This window comes from Rhea pennata, chromosome 1 (assembly GCF_028389875.1).
Source record: "Rhea pennata isolate bPtePen1 chromosome 1, bPtePen1.pri, whole genome shotgun sequence".
NCBI classification, from domain to species: domain Eukaryota; kingdom Metazoa; phylum Chordata; class Aves; order Rheiformes; family Rheidae; genus Rhea; species Rhea pennata.
The window spans coordinates 211,950,742-211,972,940 of NC_084663.1; the positions used below are offsets into that span (position 1 = coordinate 211,950,742).

At 41.1% G+C, this 22,199-nt stretch overlaps 1 protein-coding gene across 3 annotated transcripts in view; it reads left to right on the forward strand.

Annotated features, from left to right (window-relative positions):
- The window catches only part of TENM4 (teneurin transmembrane protein 4), a 348,755-nt gene that overhangs the window by 160,198 nt on the left and 166,358 nt on the right, over nucleotides 1-22,199 (forward strand). For all 3 annotated transcript variants that reach the window (XM_062567394.1, XM_062567392.1, XM_062567393.1), the window contains 2 exons: nucleotides 1,831-2,045; nucleotides 6,869-7,079. In XM_062567394.1, the coding sequence (XP_062423378.1) occupies nucleotides 1,831-2,045; nucleotides 6,869-7,079 (426 nt within the window). The remainder of the gene's footprint in view (nucleotides 1-1,830; nucleotides 2,046-6,868; nucleotides 7,080-22,199) is intronic.

Below are 22,199 nucleotides of genomic sequence, written 5' to 3' on the forward strand. Positions count from 1 at the left end.
ATGAGAGTCTGATAAAACCAGAATATTTTTCTGTGAGCAGGTATACACCCTCTGCTTTCTAAACTATGCTGGCATGGAAAAAACTTCTGCCACAAGCTAGCATAAAAAAATAAAGAGTGTCACCAGGTCCCATTCCAACAGTGTACTTGAACAGTTGCTAACTTTACATCACAAATAATGTTATTTGGACCAAAAGTTGACCTGAAAAACTTTATACAATTAAAAAAAGTGAAAGAAAGATTCTCCATCAGTGAAGCATCTCTAGATACCTTTTTTTGTTAATTGATAACATGCATTTAATTTATATATGTATTTTAGAAAGCTAACAATTTACATCAAATTCTCTTGGGGACTTGGGATGAGATGTGGAGGAGATTAATATTTAAATGAAATACTGTTATTGGAAACAGTGCAAAATTTTATTTTATGGCTGAAAGGTTGTTCTAGCAATCACCCTTTCAACACTGCAGGTAACTTCTATTTGACTTGTATTCATGATGGGTGGGAAAATAAATTTTTATTTCTTATTTCCCACATGTAGATTATGGAAGCAAAATTCTCACAATGTGATTTTGCTACAAAAGACTGTATGTTGCTGAGAATTTCTTTCTCATTTTGTTAGAATTGCTTGATCTATGAAACAAATAGTAGTGAAATGTAATGGCACAGAGATAAGATTGATTTGAATTTCCCAAATTAATAAATACAGTCCTTGATGGTCCACGCAGTGTTTTCCTTACTGAAGCCAAAATCTTTCAGGTGACACTACTGCATACTTTTCAAGCAGAAATGTGCTTAAATAAAAGCTATTTTAAAGGCTATTGCTAAGCTGTTGCCACCTTCCTCTTCTCTGTTCATTGCAGGGGAAGCTGTGTGGCCAGTGATTATCGCAAAGGCTTAAAAACCAGTGTACCAGTGTTGTGGGATTTTATTTATTTTCCATTCTGCCTCTCTGGGCTTTCTTTGGGTCCAGATTTTTCAAGGAGGCCACCGAGTTTGAGAACTTCAAGTATCTAACCTGGAATTCTTCAGAAGTGTTTTCCAGAGATGCTGAGCTCCCTGGTGACACCATGAGATGTTATGGCATGCGCTGTTTGCCATCGCTCACACTTGGTGCTCGCTCTAAGAAACAGATTCTTCCATTTCCTTATTTGCTAAAAGAGTATTGATGATTGTAACACACTTTACATATTGTATTGAAACCTAATTAAAACTGCTCAAGTTTCTTAGTAGATATTACTTTAAGTGCAGGATATGGTTTCCTTCATCTTTTCCTCTTAGTTGCATTTTCTTCAGCCTTTCTTGGACTGAGGAATGAAGCTCAAATATTCTTACCATTTGTCAAGCATTAATTTGATGGAGAAATATTTTCCTTTCTCCAATTAGGCATCATTCATACTGCTGTTCTCCCCACTACCATTCCATTTTGTGACATGTCTACTTCACAACTACTTCACTTCTCTTTGCTAATATAATAATGTCTTCTCCCTAACTGAGCATATATTAATTCATGATGTAATGTAACATGATTTACTTTTAACATTCAAATGTAATTACAGAAACTCTAGTGTTGTGATTTAAACAAAGGGGCATTTTTCTCCAGGTTACTTTTCCCATATTCCTGTTTTCAAACAAAATTGTTACTAACACCAGGAATAACCCAGCCATTTTTTTCTCCCATAATCGTAGGGATATCGTACACAAAGTATTCTGAGGACCTCAGGACAATAATAGATTGTTTCTCAAGATGACTGTTAGAGATACCAGTATGACTGGATTACTTTTAGCATCTAAGGCTAATGCAAGATTTTTCTTCCTGTATTTTGGCAGGAAAGCCCAGTAGTTTCTTTCCAGACGACAGTTTTATAGACTCTGGAGAAATTGATGTTGGCAGAAGAGCCACACAGAAGATCCCTCCTGGTATCTTTTGGAGATCTCAGGTGTTCATCGATCACCCAGTCCATCTGAAATTCAATGTGTCTTTAGGAAAGGCTGCCCTGGTGGGCATCTATGGCAGAAAAGGCCTTCCACCATCACATACACAGGTAATGGGACCACAATTCCATGAAGCAATAGCTATCTTTATATTTATATTCTTATGATTTATTATTTTTATTTCAAATATCTGTCTCAAGAATTTACTGCGTGTTTGCAAGATATTAATGGTCATATATTCCAGAAAAAGATAATCCAATGACAACTGCGAGTTATTTACACATTAACTTGGTGGTATCATAGAATCATAGAATCATACAGCAGAAGAATCTACTCCTAAGTCATCCGGTCTAGCTGTGGTCTGTGCCCTCTGTTGCAGACTCCCCATTTCCCCCTCGTGATAGAGTCAACTCTTCATGTTATGCCCGTTGACTGTCAGATTAGGTTGAGATTGGCCAGGGTCCAATAATTGGTCCAATAACCAAATAAAATCAAGATTTTACAAAAAAGCGACTGGCTTACTTAAGGACAAATCAAGAAATAGTTATTCTTCTTCTGTACTAAAATGAAAGCTCTTGTTTTACTTGACACAGCTTGGCAAAATTCTGTCAAAAAATCGCTTTGTAGGGAAAGCTCCAAAGAAGCATCCCCTTAAATAAGGCTTTTGTACATTATTTTCTCTGCTTTCTATTTTCATTTTCTAAACTGCTCTTAACCAGATTGATTAACACATTAGGATGTAACTGTCATTGGTAATGCAAAGCATCTTACTACAGCTTGCATCAGCAAGTTGTCAGATTATTACCAGAGTTATATTACTGCTTTAACTTTCCCTTTCCCTCCATTAACAACTGAAAAATCTAGCAAACAACACAAATATTTGAGATTTATAGAAATATCCTGTCCTTACTTTTTTCTTCTTTAGCAAGCAAATTTCTACCCCTCCACATATCTACAACTTATTTATGTCAAGGAGATATCATAAATCTACACTTTCTCTGCCTGCTTTTCTGCAGAATTAAAGCATTTCAGTAAGATCATCAGGTCATAAATTCAGTGACACAACAGTTATTGCTATTATTACCCATTTTTAATCAAGCTTTCTTAAAGGGGAAATTCAGACATTTAAAAAGTAAATCTCCTCTGTTATTTAAATAAGAAAGTTAAATCTTGGTCACAACAATAATACTAATTGTAGATCAGAAGTCTGTGGTAAGTCTGCCTGTTTATTATTAGCCATTTCTGTTATAGGAAAAAGGTTATAACAGGAATAATTTCAATTGTTTAAATAACAAATTAATGCTAAAATTTAACACTTAAGCTTTGTGAAAATCTTTTGAACCTGAAGCAAAACATTTAAATGGTAGTGGGGCATTCCACGCAACCATGGTAAGGTTTTAACATTTAGGAAGCACACACTGATTTCACCATTGCTTTTTTTCTAGCCTAGTTTTTGTTGGGATATTCTGAGTGATTTATCAAAATTTATCTGGACCTTTTCCATTTAAAACAGCACAGTTATGTACCACTTGAGGCTTCAACTGTGAATAAGAAATTAAATGGGGAATGTGGAGCATCTTTGTCAAAAGTACATGCTGAAGGAGGCAATGCAATTGCATGTAGTCCTTGTGAATGCTGCTTTTTGTGTATCTACAAATTCAGAGCTGCCAGGTATATATAAAAAAAAAGCAGCATGTGGACCAAAACATCATCAAAAATGACTAGAGGGGTATTTTTATTCAAACAGTAAGAGTCATGCTGGAATAATAGAAACCTGTCCTCAAATTCACCCTATTCAGAAGAAATATTATAATAAAACTGCAGATGTTTAAGCAATATCATATATTACTTCTTAATGTTTAATTTAGTTTTGAAATGATCTACTTTCCTAAATTCATTTAAAGAGAAAATGCTGTCAGTTAAAACACTCTCTATATATTTTCATATTAAGTTTAATCCTTAGCATTTAATCTCACCATAGCTTGTTAGCTTTCTTCAGATTCATTAAAAAAGTAACCTATTTTCTATGTTGAAAAGGTAAATGAGTCTCATAGTTTATATATTTTATACAAGTTTCATCTTTTCTGCCTATTCCAAAGTATCTGCTGCTCCCCATAAATCTATCAAATGAGTTTTATATTTCCAAATTTTGTAAGAAATTTCATAAACAGCATTTTGGTGAAGTTTATACTTTGTGCAATGATAGAGTCCTCCTTGGAAGATTTTTTTTTTTTTTTTCATCAGCCTATTTAGTCAATGGTGGTAGTAAAATTATAGCTGACAGTAAGATTTTCATCTGCATTGGTTTAAATAATCTGCTTTCTGTGATGTTGGCTTTAAGATAGCCAATCTTCTTTAAGGAACTTTCAGCTGCTACCCAAGGAATAGACTCTTAGCATATATTCCTGAATTTGGTAAAACATTAAAAGTCATATTTATCCATGCTGAAACAACAAACTATTCCAGGTTCTCCTTGGGAGTCTCTCCATCTGCAGTGATTTGTCATCTACTCAAGGTTGCTGGCAACCTTAGAAACTAATAAGAAGGAAGAAAGTACAAGCTCCAAATTTCTGTAGTCTTAAAATAGAACCTGTAGAACCCCTAAAATAATTTACTGGTAACTAAAATCATTTCTTCTAATTCTTCTCAACCAATCATAATAAAATTTATGCAATTTTCTTACGGTATGTTAACTTTAATCTTCCTATATCAAATCATTCTTTAAGACTCTTTTTAACCTAAGCCAAGTTTTGTTAAATCATAAATTTTAGGGATTGGCCATCACAGCTTATGGGAGATTTTTCTCCACTTATACCATTTGAATTGATTAACATAGTATTTTATTGACAATATCCTTGCTTGCAATAACTCTAATTGCATATTAAAAATCTCTGAATGTATTAAAAATGTAATAAAACATAATTCATTTGCGGTTCAATTTATATTTGCAACTATGTAAAATAGTAACTTTGCAAAGTCATTAACAGCCAAATAACTAGCCTGTTTGTATTTATCAAAATAAACTCTTATGTTTGGCAGGAACCCTCAGGAAAGCCTAACCCTGACTGGACTGCAGCAACAGCAGCTCACTGTAGCTGAGGGCCTTGGAATCATTTTCATGTCCCTTAGCTTTAGGCATCTACATCTAATATGTAGTGCGAAATAGATGCCACTAGGGTACAATCCATTGGACATTTTTTCAATGTCAACTTTAGGATGAGATGGATTGCATTCTAGAAGTGTCCATTTCTTTAACTGACTTTTCAGTAGTTCTAGAGAACTGATTGAAGTTACCATGCATGTGTCAACACTTAGTGAGATGAACTTTGCCTACTGTGTCTGCAGTTATCTGTTGCTTTGATACACTTTCAAAAACACAGTCGATTTGCTCTGTCAAGCTCCAAAATAGAAGTGGAAATACGTAAAATTTGCTTTCATCTGTTTTAACTTCTTGAGCACAACTGGCTAGCGTGTTTCTCAGTTGGACTCAACCCCGATGGGAAATTCCTAACAGCCAGACAACACCGTGATGTCCTCCTCCCACCACATTCCCAGCTGTGTCAGTCATGCCCACAGCAAGAACTGACTAGCAATCAGTGTAGACAATAGTTCATCTTCATGACCAGTTCACGCAGTGAACATTGGCAGACTTTAAAGACAACTCAGACAACTCTCAGACAACTTAGTAGTATGAAGGAAGCACACAAATTTTGTTACAGGAAAGTCAGAAGGGATTAGGAACCTAAATTCTGTTGCCTCACTCTGCCAACATGTACATCCAGTTATTAGTGCAGCAGCATTTACTGGCACAAGTAGTCATAAGTGCCGTGTCTTTGCCCCTGTCATCCTCCTTCCTACCAAAAAACACAAGCTTATTTGACCAACTAGATGAGATGATAGGCCAAAACAAGTAAAGGCTTTAAGTTAAGATGTGCTCTGACTGCTAGGTTCTGCTCGCAACATGTTCTGTTCTTAACTAGTGCATGTAACCACAAGATGAGAGTCAGATTAGGTAAGGCTCACTTAACATTTGTGATATCTGCTAGGCTTGTGTCTGACCTGTCATGTTAATATATTACCAGACAAAATATAGTTACTACAGAAAGTCACTGTCTTATATCAACAGGAAACAAAAGGTATTTATAATTCCAGCAGCAAAATCAAAGCAATTCTTTACCTGAATATAGCCCAGCAATATATACATATATATATATATTTATATATGTATATATATTTATCTTTTGGGGGAAAATGTCAAAGAGACAGACCCCTAAATGGGACTTTTATGTGTTACTTTATCTGTTTTCTATCTTCTAGGATCTTTCAACCTCTTTTGCTAATAATTTAAGATAAAATCTTTGCTGGCTAAGCAAAGCACTTCTGCCAAATCTCTACCAGAATTTACTTGCAAAATCCAGCTTATCTCTTTTTTTTTGATAACCAAAAGCAATTCTAGCAAACAATCCAGTTAGGCTAGATAGTATTTTTTTGAGGTCTGTTTTCCTTATTATCTAAGACACAAATAAACTGACAAATAAGCTTTTGAGTAGCTTCTTTTTATCAACTTACTTACAGTGCAATTTAGACATGTCAAACAAATTCCCTGGACAGCAGTTCTTGCCCATGTTTCTACAAAACAAAAGCACATCAGTAAGGTGAATATGCCCAAATCCCATTCTAAATAAAGATGATTTCTTGATTCATGCAATTACAGACAAATACATTTATATGCTAGCTGTTTCCAAAACAGTTACTTGCTGGTGGTCCAAGAACATAATTTAGTTGCCAGAGAAAATCTTGCTTAGAATACTTCTGTAAATGCACATTTCTAACACTTGATGCAACGTATGTCTGTGTTCCTCATAAGACAGACGCAAAGCAAGAGACTGAGCTTGGAAGCCATGTGGAAAATCATTCTTTCCTTATTTTGCAGTTTGACTTTGTTGAGCTCCTTGATGGAAGACGTCTGCTGACGCAGGAGGCAAGAAGCCTGGAAGGACCCCAGAGGCAACACAGAACTTTTATGCCGTTGTCCAGCCATGAGACAGGGTTTATCCAGTATTTGGATTCAGGAATATGGCATTTGGCCTTCTACAATGACGGCAAAGAATCAGAAGTGGTTTCTTTTCTCACTACTGCTATTGGTAAGGATTTCCTGTATTAGTGTGTTAACTGTCTGGCTTGAGGCAAGCTATTAATGCACATACTCAAATTGCATGGTAACTTTGTATGATTTTGGAGACGATGCTTGTAGAGGATGTGTTTAACAACAATCTCTTGTTAAATAGTGTTAGGCCTTAAATAGCTCATAGGTATTTATACTATGGTCTATTTATAGACCTTTTTAATAACTATATCCAGAACCTGATTGCAGCTGGTACCAGTGATGGATTACAAGCCTCAGCAGCCCTGCTTCATTCTTTTCCTTTGATCTTCTTTTTTATTTACATTTTTTCCTTTGTGGAATAGAGGTATGAGAATGGTTAAACAGCACAAAGCAGCACCATGCAACAGTTTAATGTGGCAGTCCTATCTGAATGAGCCTTTGAGCACCATGAAAATTGTCCAAGCTGGAGTTCAGGCAGAGTACTGGGGTTAAACTCCAGCCTTGTAAAGAGCACTGCAAGACTTAGTAATAGGAAACACAGCAACAGCTCCTTTTAGCAGAAAGAAGCGGAGATTTTTTTAATGAGTGCAAATTAACTCTACAGATCTCTCAGTTGCTGTGATGGTAAAGTGCCTTGCCAGTTCAGCACACAGGCACTGATTTATTGTTGTCTAAGGAGGACAGGATATTCTCGGTGGGCTCCCTGACAGCACAGGACACTGGATATTCTTCCTCCACCCTGCAAATATCACACGCCGTGAGCAAGCCCCAATCTCCTGTTTACATTCAGCCATTCCACAGAATCTGCTTCAGACTCAGTAATACCTAAGTTTAGATTTGACTGACCTGATGAACCTGTCCATATCCCCAAATTCATTCAGTTGTAATTCAAAGATTGCTTCATGAAACTAGCACTCAGCTTTCGTCTAGCCACAATGATTGTTTAATGGACTTTTTGCTGAAAAAAACAGACTCATTCCAAAGCTGCCATTAATCCCTCTCCAAAAGGAGACATTGGTGTTGAGTCTCAGCTGTCTGCAATAGTTACCAAAGAGCTATAGGCTGTAATTTGTCTTGGCAAGTTAATTAAAAGTTTAGGTCTTATTAAAGCAAAGTCATTAAGATTCCAATATTCAGCTTTAGCGCTAAAGTTTATCTAATGCACATGATAAAATACTGCCATAATACTCTGTGTTAAATTTAAAACCTGGAACTTCACATGTTCAGTGCTGTTCAGAATTAAACGACAACAGAAATAATTGCATGTTAGCTAACAAAATAGAAGGCTTGCTCTACGGAATGTGGATTTACTTTCATTTAATTTGCTTTAGCAGTGTTGAGAGTTGAGTTTTTACTTTTATCGATTGCCCCAAGTGTCCTTCTGACAGTGACTTTTTTTTTTCCTGCTCTAGAAATTTCTCCAGTTTAAAATTTCCCAGTTCATGAAATCAGTAAAGCTGTCACAGTGGAAAATATTTTTAAAGCACAATCACCAGTCACTGTTCTTTCCGAAGAAAGGAACAGTGTAGGACAAAAAAACAAAGGAAGTTGTATCTAGAGTGTCAGCCCAGTCTCATTGTACTAACACAGTAAAAGAAAAGACAAAACATTCTTAACTTGTATTTGATTACTGGAGGAATGGTGTGGGTGAGACACATTTCAGACTGCCTTTAGGACTGTCACACTGGCCATGCGACAAGCCAAACAGGCCATGATGCATCCATCACTCACCTTGAATCATTCTGTCTTTCAGTACTAGGAAGCTTTTTCTTGCTGTATTGCAGGAGAGAGCTTTATCCCGTATGTGGAAATCGCTTTTGCTCACTGATGGCTTTATAACAACACAAAGCAGTGGAGAACAGGAAAAACTGTTTAGGAACAAGCTACTCACTTTGAAACTCAGTTCAGATGAGTAAGAATTTTAGATATGGAAGATGCGGCTTCTTGAGTACAATTTGATCGTAAAAGTGTAGCATTTAAAAAAGTGTTATGTAATGCCTGTAACTAGTTGCTACCTTTCTATTTAGTCTTATTTTCAACAACTTATTTAAAAGAAGTCCAGGCAGGTTTCTGTGTAGAGACACTGTATTGCTTCAGAACCTTTCTACTATATTCATGAGGTCTGACAAGACATGGTTACTACATTTTAAAACTATAAATACTGTAATACTGTAGTGTTACAGTTTTTGTTGGTACCAGAGTCAAGAGGATACAGCAACTTGACATGATGTTTATGATCCAGGGTGTAAAACTGCAGCACCAAACAAATAAGTCAAGTCACACGTGATGGGAACCTTAGATCTGTGCAGAGTGAGGAAGCTGTGCAGGAGCTGTGTTGACTGTCAGAGGCAAGTTGCCATTTCATTTGATTTCTGTAGCAGGAGCACATAGAAAAATCGCCTTTTATTGTTGCAATGACTTAATGCTTACAGTGAAAGTGCATTTGGAAAGTATAGCAGTATAGCAGGAAGAGGTAGGATCCAGTGATCTGACAAGGTCCCGCAGCCTGTTCAGAACTGGATTCTGATTGATATGCTAATTCCGGCCCGGCGCAAGCTCATACCTCAGCTGCTCAGCATATAAAACCGAGGAGAATGACATTTCCCCAGAGAGGCTGTGAGGGTGATTGAACTGCTGGGAAAAAGCATAAAGCATTAATTAATAATCATGCTTAATATATAATAATCATCCTTAATAGTGAAAGCACCGAACTGATAATGGGGATAACAGTAAGTACAAATTCTGCAGGCATTCCTCAGGCAAAACTCCCCTATGAGTAAGGAAAGGACTCACCTGAGTAAAACACTGCGGTCTTCACTTCAGCAATAAAAATGTTGAATAGAGAGGATACTGATTTTGCCAAGTTTATCTGCTGTGTTCCAACAGGTCGAATTTTTCAGAGTAGTAAAATCATTGCAGGCCATTTGCTCTGTACGACAACACCAACTATGATTACTGTGCAGTGCTTGTCTGGAATTATTGTGTCTTCTATTATTCTAGCAGAAACTGGAGGAAAATGGGGGAAAAAAATCTGTATTCCCAGTTTGATAGCACATTTAATTTCATAAACTATGTGACTGTCCATCATACTGTTTTGTAATCATATAGAGCTATAACTAAATCCACTAAATCCACATTAGTAGTGTCAAAATGTGTGCCTGTTACATGCCATTGCATGTAAACCTAGAGAAAATACAGCATCATAGTGCTTGTCAGAGCTTATACTTCTGCCATATACTGGCAATTCAGGTGGAGGGAGAAAAAGGTTATTCTAGGAAAAATTTTGGTATTTAATAACTTTGTTCTATCCCATTCCTCTCAATTACAATGCAAGATATTAATAAAGGAATGGAAGACGACGGTCTCTCAATAATAAATTAACTTTCCTCTAAATGACATTGGTGGCACTTTCTGAAATTTGTATTAGAAACACTTCTCTGAAAAGCACCTTGTGGATTCCCCTTTGCTGATAGCGGCGATTTATTCAGAGTAATCTGGTATAAGCGGAATAAATAGTAGGGTGAGGAAGAGCTGGAATAGCACACCTGAGACAGAAATGTTAGCCAAAAAATCTGATCAGTAGAGACAAGGAACATCTGAGAGCCAGAAAACAGCATCTATGGAGTCAGAGAAAGAGTCTTCCAGCAGCTGTTACTGCTGAGCTCAGGAAAGCCTGGCTGTGCAGGGTCACAGAGAAATCAAAAGGAAAAGAGAAATCATCTGTCTGTGAGAGGAGAGCATCTCTATTTACCAGCGTATCACCCAACAAGCGACAGGAAGCACATGTAGAACAACCATGGTAGAATACAAGGTTTTGTATTGCTTTTATCTTCTGCAAGAGATAGTGCTTAAGTTTAAGAAAGGACCATTGTTCCTTCTGCCCCCTCCACTATCTGTGAAGAAAGCTACCTGTAAGTACTTTCCTCCATCAAAGTACAAAGTGAGCTGGTGGTGTCGTTTATAAGGGCCTGCCAGCACATATAGCACTTTACAGTATACATCAAAAAGCAAGCTCCCTTCCTGCAATAGCCTAAAATACAGCCAACCCCCATACGGTCCCTGGCTTAGCAGTTCACACACAAGAAGGGTACCCATAGAGGAGTGCTTCACAGCAGGACTGAGCTTAGGGACGACAGAAGCATTATTGGACCCAGAGGCAAGCATCGGGAACTCTCCTGAGTGCAGAAGTTTTGTGAGGAGTGATGTGAGTGATTCTTATTTAGCCCAGAATGAAAATGTCTACGTTTTTAGGTTGTTCTTAACCAAGGGAATAGGAAGAGTCTGAGCAACTCAGATTTGCTGCTATGGGTACACTAACTTAGACTCTCTCAACTTCCAATTCAGAGGGGATGCATAAGTGTGATACACTTACAATCTCAAAGCCATTAAAGTTATTTACACTGGCTTTGCTAATGCCTGGGAAAGTCTAAATTGGCTTCATGTAAATACTGGGGAGTCAGGAGACCGTGCAAGCTAACAAGGGCTGTGATCTGTTCTGGCTTACACTTTCCTTTAGCTCCTTAATGCCTGAGTTACTTGGTTTAACTCCCATGTACAAGAAGATCTTCAGTACTCTGAATGAGGAAAAGTGGATTTAATGACCATCAACTGCCTTAGCCTAAACTTGTCTGTAGACTTTGTCCAACAAAACGCAGCACATGCTGAACGTTTAGCAAGTACTTTGCTGAATCAGGACCCTTTACATGTTGATTGGGCTCCTACTGCTCCATGGAAATGTTCAGATACTAAAAAAAGTGTTGTTGTTCCCTATTGCATGATTATAGTCGTCTTATCCACTACCTTGATTCACAGACGGACTTCTGAACGCCTGCACCTCATGGTACCTCTCTACAGATAATTCATTAACAGCCTATTCCTTCCCAAACTCAAAACTTTTTTGTTCTGCTTGGTCTGCAGAGGAAAAGAAAAATAGTGACATATGAGAAGCACAGTGGGTAGGAAATCAAAACTTCACTTTCAATGTTTTTGATCTCTTTCTGGCAAAATAACAGCAGAGCTTTGCATGCTCCACAAATAGTTTTTTGCCTTCAGCTGTCTGTGTCCGAGTGCAAGCCCTTGCCCGACAGACACTCCATCAGATGGTCGGTGCCTTTTTTGATTTCCCTCTTGTTGCAACCACCCCTTTCCTGATGCTTCTTTTCCTGCAGTTTGGTTTCAGTCAGCTCTTATCCAGCTTCCCCGAGTGTTGCAAAGCTAGTAGGTTTTAGTTAGGTAATATTTAGAGAAAAAAGAGTCACTCAGTTGAGCTAGGAGAAAAAAGGATCCTTTATGAGTCCCTGCAAGGCACTGATCTTCCTTTCTGTAATGCAGAAATGTACCTCCCAGATTCCATCACCTCTGCTACTGATCCCCAGACAGCATCCTGTGTTTGTTTTTACTTGTATCTGCACATCCATCTGGTTAAGACTTTTTCCTTGTGAATTTGGTCTCATGAAAGACATTAGGTTGACAGCTCTACTTGATAGAGAACCTTTGTTTATCCACTGAGTAGGTTCAGGTTATGCTGCAGCATTCAAAGGTGTCTTCTACAAAACAACCAGCTGGCCACAGGGTTAAGGACCTCTGGTGAGAGCTGAATTATTCCATGCAGAAGGGTAGCAAGAGGATAAGAGAGCGACAGCCCCATCTAGCCCAACCCAACCCAGCCTGATAGGTGGGGCATGACCTGAGGAGATGGGGATGTGGGGTGAACTCCTTCTGTCCGAGATTTCTATGAGCTGGAAGAATTCCCCTCACCAAAAAAGTTTAATAGTGTGTTTGGTGTGATGCCAGTTTTTCATCCAGGCTACGTGTAAATCCAGTCTGTTTGCTTTATGGAGCGTAATAAAAAGCAAACACGGCCTGAGCCTGAATCCGGAAATAGAAGGAGGGATGTGGGGAGGTGCTCACACTTTTCACATTAGTTTTGTGCTCCCCGTGGCCACAGGTTTTTGTTTGCTATCCCCAATGAAACAGTAATTATGTTTTTATACGGTAGTGATATGCCCCGGAAAAGTGCAGCAGCTCAGGCTCAGCAGTAACTTTATCCATGCTCTCTAAATCTTTCCACCTGTATTCCAACCCCCAAAAATGATGAACTGTCTCATTTCCCCCCAAAGTGAGCCGGGGGGCTCAATGTGTCCCCGTATCAGAGCTTATCTCGCTGCCCGCCCTTTCGTACCACTCCTAACAGATCAAGCACCGTTCCAGGTTTTTAAATCCCTTTCGGCTCCGGTCAGTAATGTTTGCGGACAGTTTTCATCCTGCCATTTGGCTGGAATTCCTCTAAGAAAAGGGAAGAGGAAGGGCGTGTTTGGCGGTGCAGCCGAACCGTGCGGGTTGACGGGGGGCTCGTGTCTGAGAGCTGTTCCTACGGCACACCAGTCCCGCTGCGAAGTGCTGCTTTCTGCCTGCATCTGCTGGGGCCGCAGCCCTTCCAAAAAACCCAAAGTCAGACCAGCCTTTTCCAATCTAGATGTTATTTGTGGTGACCTGTTTTTTTTTTTTTTTTTTTTTTTTTCTCTGTGTGCAAGTGTCTGAAACAATTCTTAGGTAACAACCCTGCTCCCCAAGCCGTAATGGCAGGCAAAATTATTATTTCAGGACTTTTTCTGTTGAAGACTTAAGGCATCTCTAATATAGGGGAAATCAGGGACACATCTCAAAGATGATTAAATAATAAGAAGCCTGTAAAGGTCAGAAACTTGGCTGTAACAACTTCCACGCTGCTATTTCCTTATACAGTGTATCACTTCATTGATGTTTTCAGAGAAAAAACTAAACTAGCAGGACAAAGTTAGAGTGTGTAAAGCTAGATTAATTTTAAATTAGAGATAGAGTAATTCATTTAACATTACACTTGAGCTTCATCTTGTTTTCTTATGTATATATGTGTGCTCATCTTTCAACAGATCTTATGGTTACAGGTGATAATTTGGGTGGAAAAATACGCAGAAAAACAGACATGTATTTACATTTACATTATTGCACAAAGGAAACTAAGCCATATTTGTAATGGTATTTAGATGCCAGCAAGTATTCATTCAGGAGTTAGCTATCTGAATGCCATTAATGATCCAGATTTTGTGTGGTTTTAATAGTTTAAATAGAAAAAAAAGAAAAAGGAAGGTAGATTTGGCTTTTTGGAAAGCTCTGCTTACATCTGTACTTACATGGGATGGTAGCCTTGAACTTGCTGTCACTGTGCTGTTTGCAGACAGGCAAGTTCTCTTGATCTGATGGAGCTTGTACAAAAGGTTTATTGATTGGGGTAATTACTTTAGTTTTAGGGTCAAGAAAAGGTTTATGTAATACTAAAGTTAAAGCCTTTTTCTTTCTTTCTGTTATTTCTGTCTCTATTTTTTTTCAGTTCTTTTTTTCAGAACAGCAGAATTCTACCTTAATGACACAGCTTCTAGTGTAATCTGAAGGTTTCTGGAGAAATGTGTAAAACGCTACATATGGTTTTCGTTTCTGCACTTTTGTGTATAGCTCTTTCCATGCACCCCAGACTGCAGGCTAATGTAAGCACAGCTTGTTTTATTCCTGTGTCGTATTACTGGGCTGCTAGAACAGCTCTGCATAGACTTTTCTTTCCATGAACGCCCTCCTGCTAACGCACAGAAATAAGGTACTGAGAGTTACTTGTCCACTTTGGCAACCAAAGGAGAACCCTTTCTGTGCTAGAACGAGAGAATTTTGAAGACTTAATTTTCTAAAGGCTGTGCGTAAGCGGTACCCCTAATGTGTATACTTGCATGCAGTTAATTGACCACAAGACAGAGTAGAAGCCAAAAACGTCAACACCTCCAGAGTTAGTAGACCCCCTTCCGCGGCAGGGGTGGGGGAATGAGGGCATAGTCTGTACCTTAATGCCTGTTGACTTTTTACGAGATAATGGTTGTTCCGTGTTTTTAATGTGTGACTCCTTTCTTTATCGAAGTGTTACAACAGTCTAAGAATGAGAACGGAATAAATTATGTTAAACTGATTTCTAGAGGGGCTGCTGGAGACTCTGGGAAGTGGAATGATTTGACCAGGTTTCTCCAGACAGTCAGTTAGAGGCAGAAACAGAGCTATGAGTTCTGCTTTTTCTCTTGTCCTGCTCTAAGACCATTGAGAGCTCCACGCAGCTGCCTAAGCTCAAGCATCTAGTGCTATCTGGGATGCCCAAGGAGATCTAGGATGTCCCTACAGGGATAACCAATCTGTCATAGAGCTGTAGAGGCACTCCTGCTTTTATGGAGTAGCTGGAGACCAGGCAATGTGCTTGAGGGCATATTCATCCCATCAGGCACCTTTTTTTTGGCAGTATAACTGGAGGGAAAATGTGGGCACGCTCCTGAATGGGGCAGGGGCCCTGGTGACAAGGGATACAGAGAAGGCAGAATTACTGAATGTCTTCTGTGCTTCAGTCTTCACTGCTAAGGGCAGCCCCCAGGAATCCTGCATCCTGGATGTGAGGGAGAAAGTCCGGAGAAGGGAAGACTTTCCTTTGGTTGAGGAGGAAAGGATTAGAGACCACCTGGGCAGGCTAGATATCCACAAATCCGTGGGCCCGGATGGGATGCACCCCCGGGTACTGAGGGAGCTGGCAGATGTTGTTGCCAGGCCACTCTCCATCATCTTGGAAAGGTCCTGGAGAACTGGAGAGGTGCCTGAGGACTGGAAGAAAGCCAATGTCACTCCAGTCTTCAAGAAGGGCAAGAAGGAGGACCCAGGCAACTCTAGGCCAGTCAGCCTCACCTCCATCCCTGGAAAGGTGGTGGAACAGCTCCTTCTGGATGTCATCTCCAAACATATGGAGGAAAAGAGGGTGATCAGAAGTAGCCGGCATGGATTCACCAAGGGGAAATCCTGCTTGACCAACCTGATAGCCTTCCATGATGGAATGACTGGCTGGGTAGATGAGGGCAGAGCAGTGGACGTTGTCTACCTTGACTTCAGCAAGGCTTTTGACACTGTCTCCCTGTCTCCCATAACATCCTGCTAGAGAAGCTCAGGAAGTGTGGGTTAGACGAGTGGACAGTGAGGTGGATTGAGAACTGGCTGAAAGGTAGAGCTCAGAGGGTCGTCATCAGTGGCATGGAGTCTAGTTGGAGGCCTAGTGGCATCCCCCAGGGCTCAGTCCTGGGTCCCATCCTGTTCAACTTCTTCATCAGTGACCTGGATGAGGGGACAGAGTGCCTCCTCAGCAAGTTTGCTGATGATGCCAAGCTGGGAGGGAGTGGCTGACACACCTGAGGGCTGTGCTGCCATTCAGAGAGACCTGGACAGGCTGGAGAGCTGGGCAAAGAGGAACCTCCCGAGGTTCAACAAGGGCTCTGCAGAGAAGGACCTGGGAGTGCTGGTGGATGACAAGTTGACCATGAGCCAGCAATGTGCCCTTGTGGCCAAGACCAATGGTCTCCTGGGGTGCATTGGGAAGAGTGTTTCCAGCAGGTGGAGGGAGGTGATCCTGCCCCTCTCCTCAGCCCTGGGGAGGCCTCGAGTCCTGTGTCCAGTTCTGGGCTCCCCAGGACAAGACACACACAGAGCTCCTGGAGAGAGTCCAGCGTAGGGCTACAAAGATGATCAGAGGGCTGGAGCACCTGCCCTCTGAGGAACAGCTGCGAGAGCTGGGCCTCTTCAGCCTGGGGAAGAGAAGACTGAGGGTGGATCTGATCAATGTGTACAAGTACCTGAAGGGAGGGTGTCAAGGGGACAGGGACAAACTCTTTTCAGTTGTCCCATGTGACAGGACAAGAGGCAATGGGCAGAAATTGAAGCACAGGAAGTTCTGCCTGACCGTGAGGGGGAATTTCTTCCCTGTGAGAGTGACGGAGCACTGGACCAGGTTGCCCAGAGGGGTTGTGGAGTCTCCTTCTCTGGAGATATTCAGGGCCCACCCTGTCTAACATGCTCTGGGTGCCCCTGCTTGAGCAGGGAGGTTGGACTAGACGATCTCCAGAGGTCCCTTCCAACCTTACTGATTTTATGATTCTATGACCCAAGACATCTGCCATTCCAGCTAACATATCCTTATTTATCAATCATCAGGCTTGATATATTTTCTAAAGACTTCATGTAAAATGAAGCTTAGTCTTTAAGGCACCTAGAATGATAATACTGCCAAGTTTTTATGGCATTTGTTTGAACGAAGTCACATGTGAGGTCCTGTGTGTATGAATATAAGAATAGTTATAAGAATAGTTGCTTTTTTTTCCCTAGAATTCGCCAACTTACAACATCATTTAAAATGAAACTCAGAGGAACTTTAGCCTTGCCCCAAGCTGCAAGAGTAGAAATTGTAGTGGGCTGAACATGAAGGAACTTCCTGCTTGCTAGTGCACTTCCAGAAGTTGAACCCTGAAGGCTGAATAATTGTTGTTTCCTGTATTAGTTTGTAACAATTTCTGAGATTGGGAAGGAACAAAAAAAAAAAAAAAAAAAAATCATTACGGTCCCTTGGGCAAATTGGGCATATGAGAGTTTCATTTACTGGAGCAAAATTCAAGCTTAAAAATATTCCAGCTGGGGAAAAAAATAATAAAATGAAGAAGAAGAAGAAGAAGGAAAGATTCTCAAGGCATTTGTCTAGACCTCCACGGTCTTGCCATGTAGTAGTCATCATGGCTAAAGTGTTAGCATGCTTTAAAGTTGCATCTTGGAAGGAGGAAGAAGACTATTCTTTTTTTCAAATCATTCACTGAAGCTTTTTCCAATTAGCTTGTAACCCATGATAACATTTCAAGTGATTTCAAATAATATTTTTTTTCAGATGCTCAACATATGACTGTTTAAGAACTGTATTTCATAGACCTTGCATGCTTTTTGCATTGCTCACATTCTCAGGGAAGAAAACAGTGTTCCCTGTATATCCCTATGAACAAGAGAAATATATTAGCAGGATTTTCTAAAAGTTATTTTCATTCTGGTCCCAGTGAAGTCAATGGAGATTTTATCATTAACTTACATGGTAGTATACATAGACCAGTGCCCAAGTGCTTTTGAAATCCCATTACACTTTGTGCTTTCAACCTGCTGATAGCTTTAAATTATCAGCCATTCTGCGCTAGACAGATTTCTTCTTAAAATGAAAACAGTGAGAGAAAGGAGTGAGCCAGTGCAATAAAGCTCTCTTGTAGGCCAGCCAAATTCAGGCCAAATGTGGTTTATACCTCTGAAATGATTGGACCTGGTCTCTTCTTTATATATTTCCCAGACTGTTCCCACTTAGGCTCAGTTTCTGGCTGAGTGTAGAACAGAAGTTCAAAAATACTGCACAAAATGCTCTTTCTGTAGTATTTCTAGCTGAGATTGAAATTGAATGTGCTTGAAATGCTGGGAAGAAGACCGCTGCTATTGTGATGGGAACTATTTGAGTACCTGGATAGATATTTCAAGCTAGGACTAGAAGCAAAAGTACAGATATTGCAAGAGAAAGCATGCTCACATGTTGTATTGCAAGTTTGGCAAACTCAGCAGCACTGAATAGTCTCAACAAGCAACCCAAACTGGACAAGTGTCCATTCAAGTGAATGACAAACTTTTTGTGCTTCACCATCACCTGTTGAAATTATCCAGACTGTGGAGTCACTGCTGGCTTGAGCAGATATATGCTGTGAATACATTGATGAACATCTAGGGTGTCTGCTATTACAAATGGCTTTTTTTAATATCCCTTACAGATAAAGAGTGGGGGAGAATAACATGCAGTCGGATGCTGTGGTTATTGTACTTCACTCTGACTTTCCAGAGTCAGGAGTGATTTGAGGAGTTATTTAAAGGACTGCCTGCCTGTTGCCCTTTTCCTAATTTAGCATCATGATACCTGCATGTGAAGGTTAGAGTTCCATTGGGATATGAGAGCAAAACAGGGTTATATGCATGGATCTTTAATTAAACAGACCTACTAGCCTCCAGGAAAAAAAAAGAAAATCAAAATCTGGCAAACCATCAAGTGGCATTAGCAGTATCAGCATCACACTAGGTGCCCTACAGAAGAGGAAACCGTGAACGAACACTCAGAAATAATGACTGAGTTTCCATGATGCTGTCAAAACTTTCACATCTCTGGCTGCCAGGTGTGGATTACCTGAGCTAGAAAAGTAAAAGCCTTAAAAAATACAAGTGAAGCAGAAAAATCGAAATCTTAGCAGGTGAGGATGTACCATAAAAATGAATCAGTTCTTTCAAATTTCAGCTGGGGAAAGAAGAGGAGGAGCAAGAGACTACAGGACCAACATTTCCATGTTTCCTTTGTTTCTAGAGCCCTTTTTTTTTTTTTTTTTTCCTCACAATGTCAGGTCTGGTGTTTAAAGTTATCTAAAACCTGTTTTGTCCCCTCTCACCTCCACATTTCTCTTGGCATTGACATCACAATTACAAGAGCAGGCGACAGTTCTCCAGACACAGAATCCTACCTACCCTCCAGTGAAATTCAATGAAAAAGCACCGTTTCTCTGAAAAATAAACAAGACTGCAAGCTGTGCAACTGAGAAGTGAATTAAATGCTAGCTTTTCTTCACAGAGCTTCAGAATCTTTGCCTTTCATGTTCCACTACCTAATTTCCTACTGAAATAACTGCTAATGTAATTATCGTAGAATCATAGAATCAGTAAGGTTGGAAGGTACCTCTGGAGATCATCTAGTCCAACCTCCCTGCTCAAGCAGGGTCACCTGGAGCATGTTAGACAGGGTGGGCCTTGAATATCTCCAGAGAAGGAGACTCCACAACCCCTCTGGGCAACCTGATCCAGTGCTCTGTCACTCTCACAGGGAAGAAATTCCCCCTCACGGTCAGGCAGAACTTCCTGTGCTTCAATTTCTGCCCATTGCCTCTTGTCCTGTCACACGGGACAACTGAAAAGAGTTTGTCCCCAGTCCCTTGACACCCTCCCTTCAGGTACTTGTACACATTGATCAGATCCACCCTCAGTCTTCTCTTCCCCATGCTGAAGAGGCCCAGCTCTCGCAGCTGTTCCTCAGAGGGCAGGTGCTCCAGCCCTCTGATCATCTTTGTAGCCCTACGCTGGACTCTCTCCAGGAGCTCTGTGTGTGTCTTGTCCTGGGGAGCCCAGAACTGGACACAGGACTCGAGGCCTCCCCAGGGCTGAGGAGAGGGGCAGGATCACCTCCCTCCACCTGCTGGCAACACTCTTCCCAATGCACCCCAGGAGACCATTGGCTTTCTTGGCCACAAGGGCACATTGCTGGCTCATGGTCAACTTGTCATCCACCAGCACTCCCAGGTCCTTCTCTGCAGAGCTGCTCTCCACAAGGGCAGACCCCAGCTTGTACTGGTGCCTAGGGTTATTTCTCCCTACGTGCAGGACCCTGCATTTGCGCTTGTGGAACCTCAGGAGGTTCCTCTCTGCCCAGCTCTCCAGCCTGTCCAGGTCTCTCTGAATGGCAGCACAGCCCTCGGGTGTGTCAGCCACTCCTCCCAGCTTGGCATCATCAGCAAACTTGCCGAGGAGGCACTCTGTCCCCTCATCCAGGTCACTGATGAAGAAGTGGAACAGGATGGGACCCAGGACGGACCCCTGGGGGACACCACTAGCCACAGGCCTCCAACTGGAGTCCGTGCCTCTGATGACGACCCTCTGAGCTCTACCTTTCGGCCAGTTCTCAATCCACCTCACTGTCCACTCGTCTAACCCACACTTCCTGAGCTTCTCTAGCAGGATGTTATGGGAGACAGTGTCAAAAGCCTTGCTGAAGTCAAGGTAGACAACGTCCACTGCTCTGCCCTCATCTACCCAGCCAGTCATTCCATCATGGAAGGCTATCAGGTTGATCAAGCAGGATTTCCCCTTGGTGAATCCATGCCGGCTACTTCTGATCACCTTCTTTTCCTCCATGTGTCTGAAGATGACATCCAGAAGGAGCTGTTCCACCACCTTTCCAGGGATGGGGGTGAGGCTGGGTCCTCTTTCTTGCCCTTCTTGAAGACTGGAGTGACATTGGCTTTCTTCCAGTTCTCAGGCACCTCTCCAGTTCTCCAGGACCTTTCCAAGATGATGGAGAGTGGCCTGGCAATAACATCTGCCAGCTCCCTCAGTACCCGGGGGTGCATCCCGTCTGGGCCCATGGATTTGTGGATGTCTATCCTGCCCAGGTGGTCTCTAATCCTTTCCTCCTCAACCAAAGGAAAGTCTTCCCTTCTCCGGACTTTCTCCCTCACATCCAGGCTGCAGGATTCCTGAGGGCTGCCCTTAGCAGTGAAGACTGAAGCACAGAAGGCATTCAGTAATTCTGCCTTCTCTGTATCCCTTGTCACCAGGGCCCCTGCCCCATTCAGGAGTGGGCCCATATTTTCCCTAGTCCTCCTCTTGCTGCTGATGTATTTGAAGAAGCCCTTCCTGTTGTCCTTGACATCCCTTGCCAGACTCAATTCCAGCTGGGCCTTAGCCTTCATCACAGCATCTCTACATCCTCTGACTGCATTCCTGTAATTCTCCTAAGTAGCCTGTCCCCTCTTCCACAGTCTGTATACTTTCTTCTTCTATCTGAATTTGGCCAGGAGCTCTTTGCTCACCCATGCAGGTCTCCTGCCCCTTTTGCTGCACTTCTTACTCATAGGGATGCACTGCTCTTGAGCTTGGAGGAAGTGATGTTTGAATACTAATTAGGGAAATGACAGTGAGCGTTCTTGTGAAAGAGAGCCATTATTGCAACGAGCTTGCTGGTGACAACTTTGTCCCATACAAACACTAGGTCTAAGAAAGACGAGGGGAGTATGTGGCTTGCTAAGGTTGCCAGCTTTGGCACTGCAGCAGAGAGCAGGGTGTCCCTTCACGTTCCAAAGTTTGTTGTAGGGTGACTGGGCTGCTGCATGGTCCTCATGGCCCCACTGACAGGTCTAGCACAGGATTTTGAGGTTAGGTGCAAACCATGGAATCTAACAACCTTCGGCCCTGCTCCATGCGTACTCAAACTCTCAATGCAAAGCATCCTCTTTGGGTAGTGGAACGAGACTAGATAAATAATAGGCCAGTGGACAGTCAGGAATAATACTCATTATGACAATAAATATATGTATTTATTTGATGCATAAAATATTTCTCCTCTAAGTACTTGTTTTACATACAGAAATTTAGTTTATTTTAAGTACTTACTTTTTAAAATGAATGCATCTGTGTTTACAGAGTGTCAAAGCTTGTAAGGAAAGGG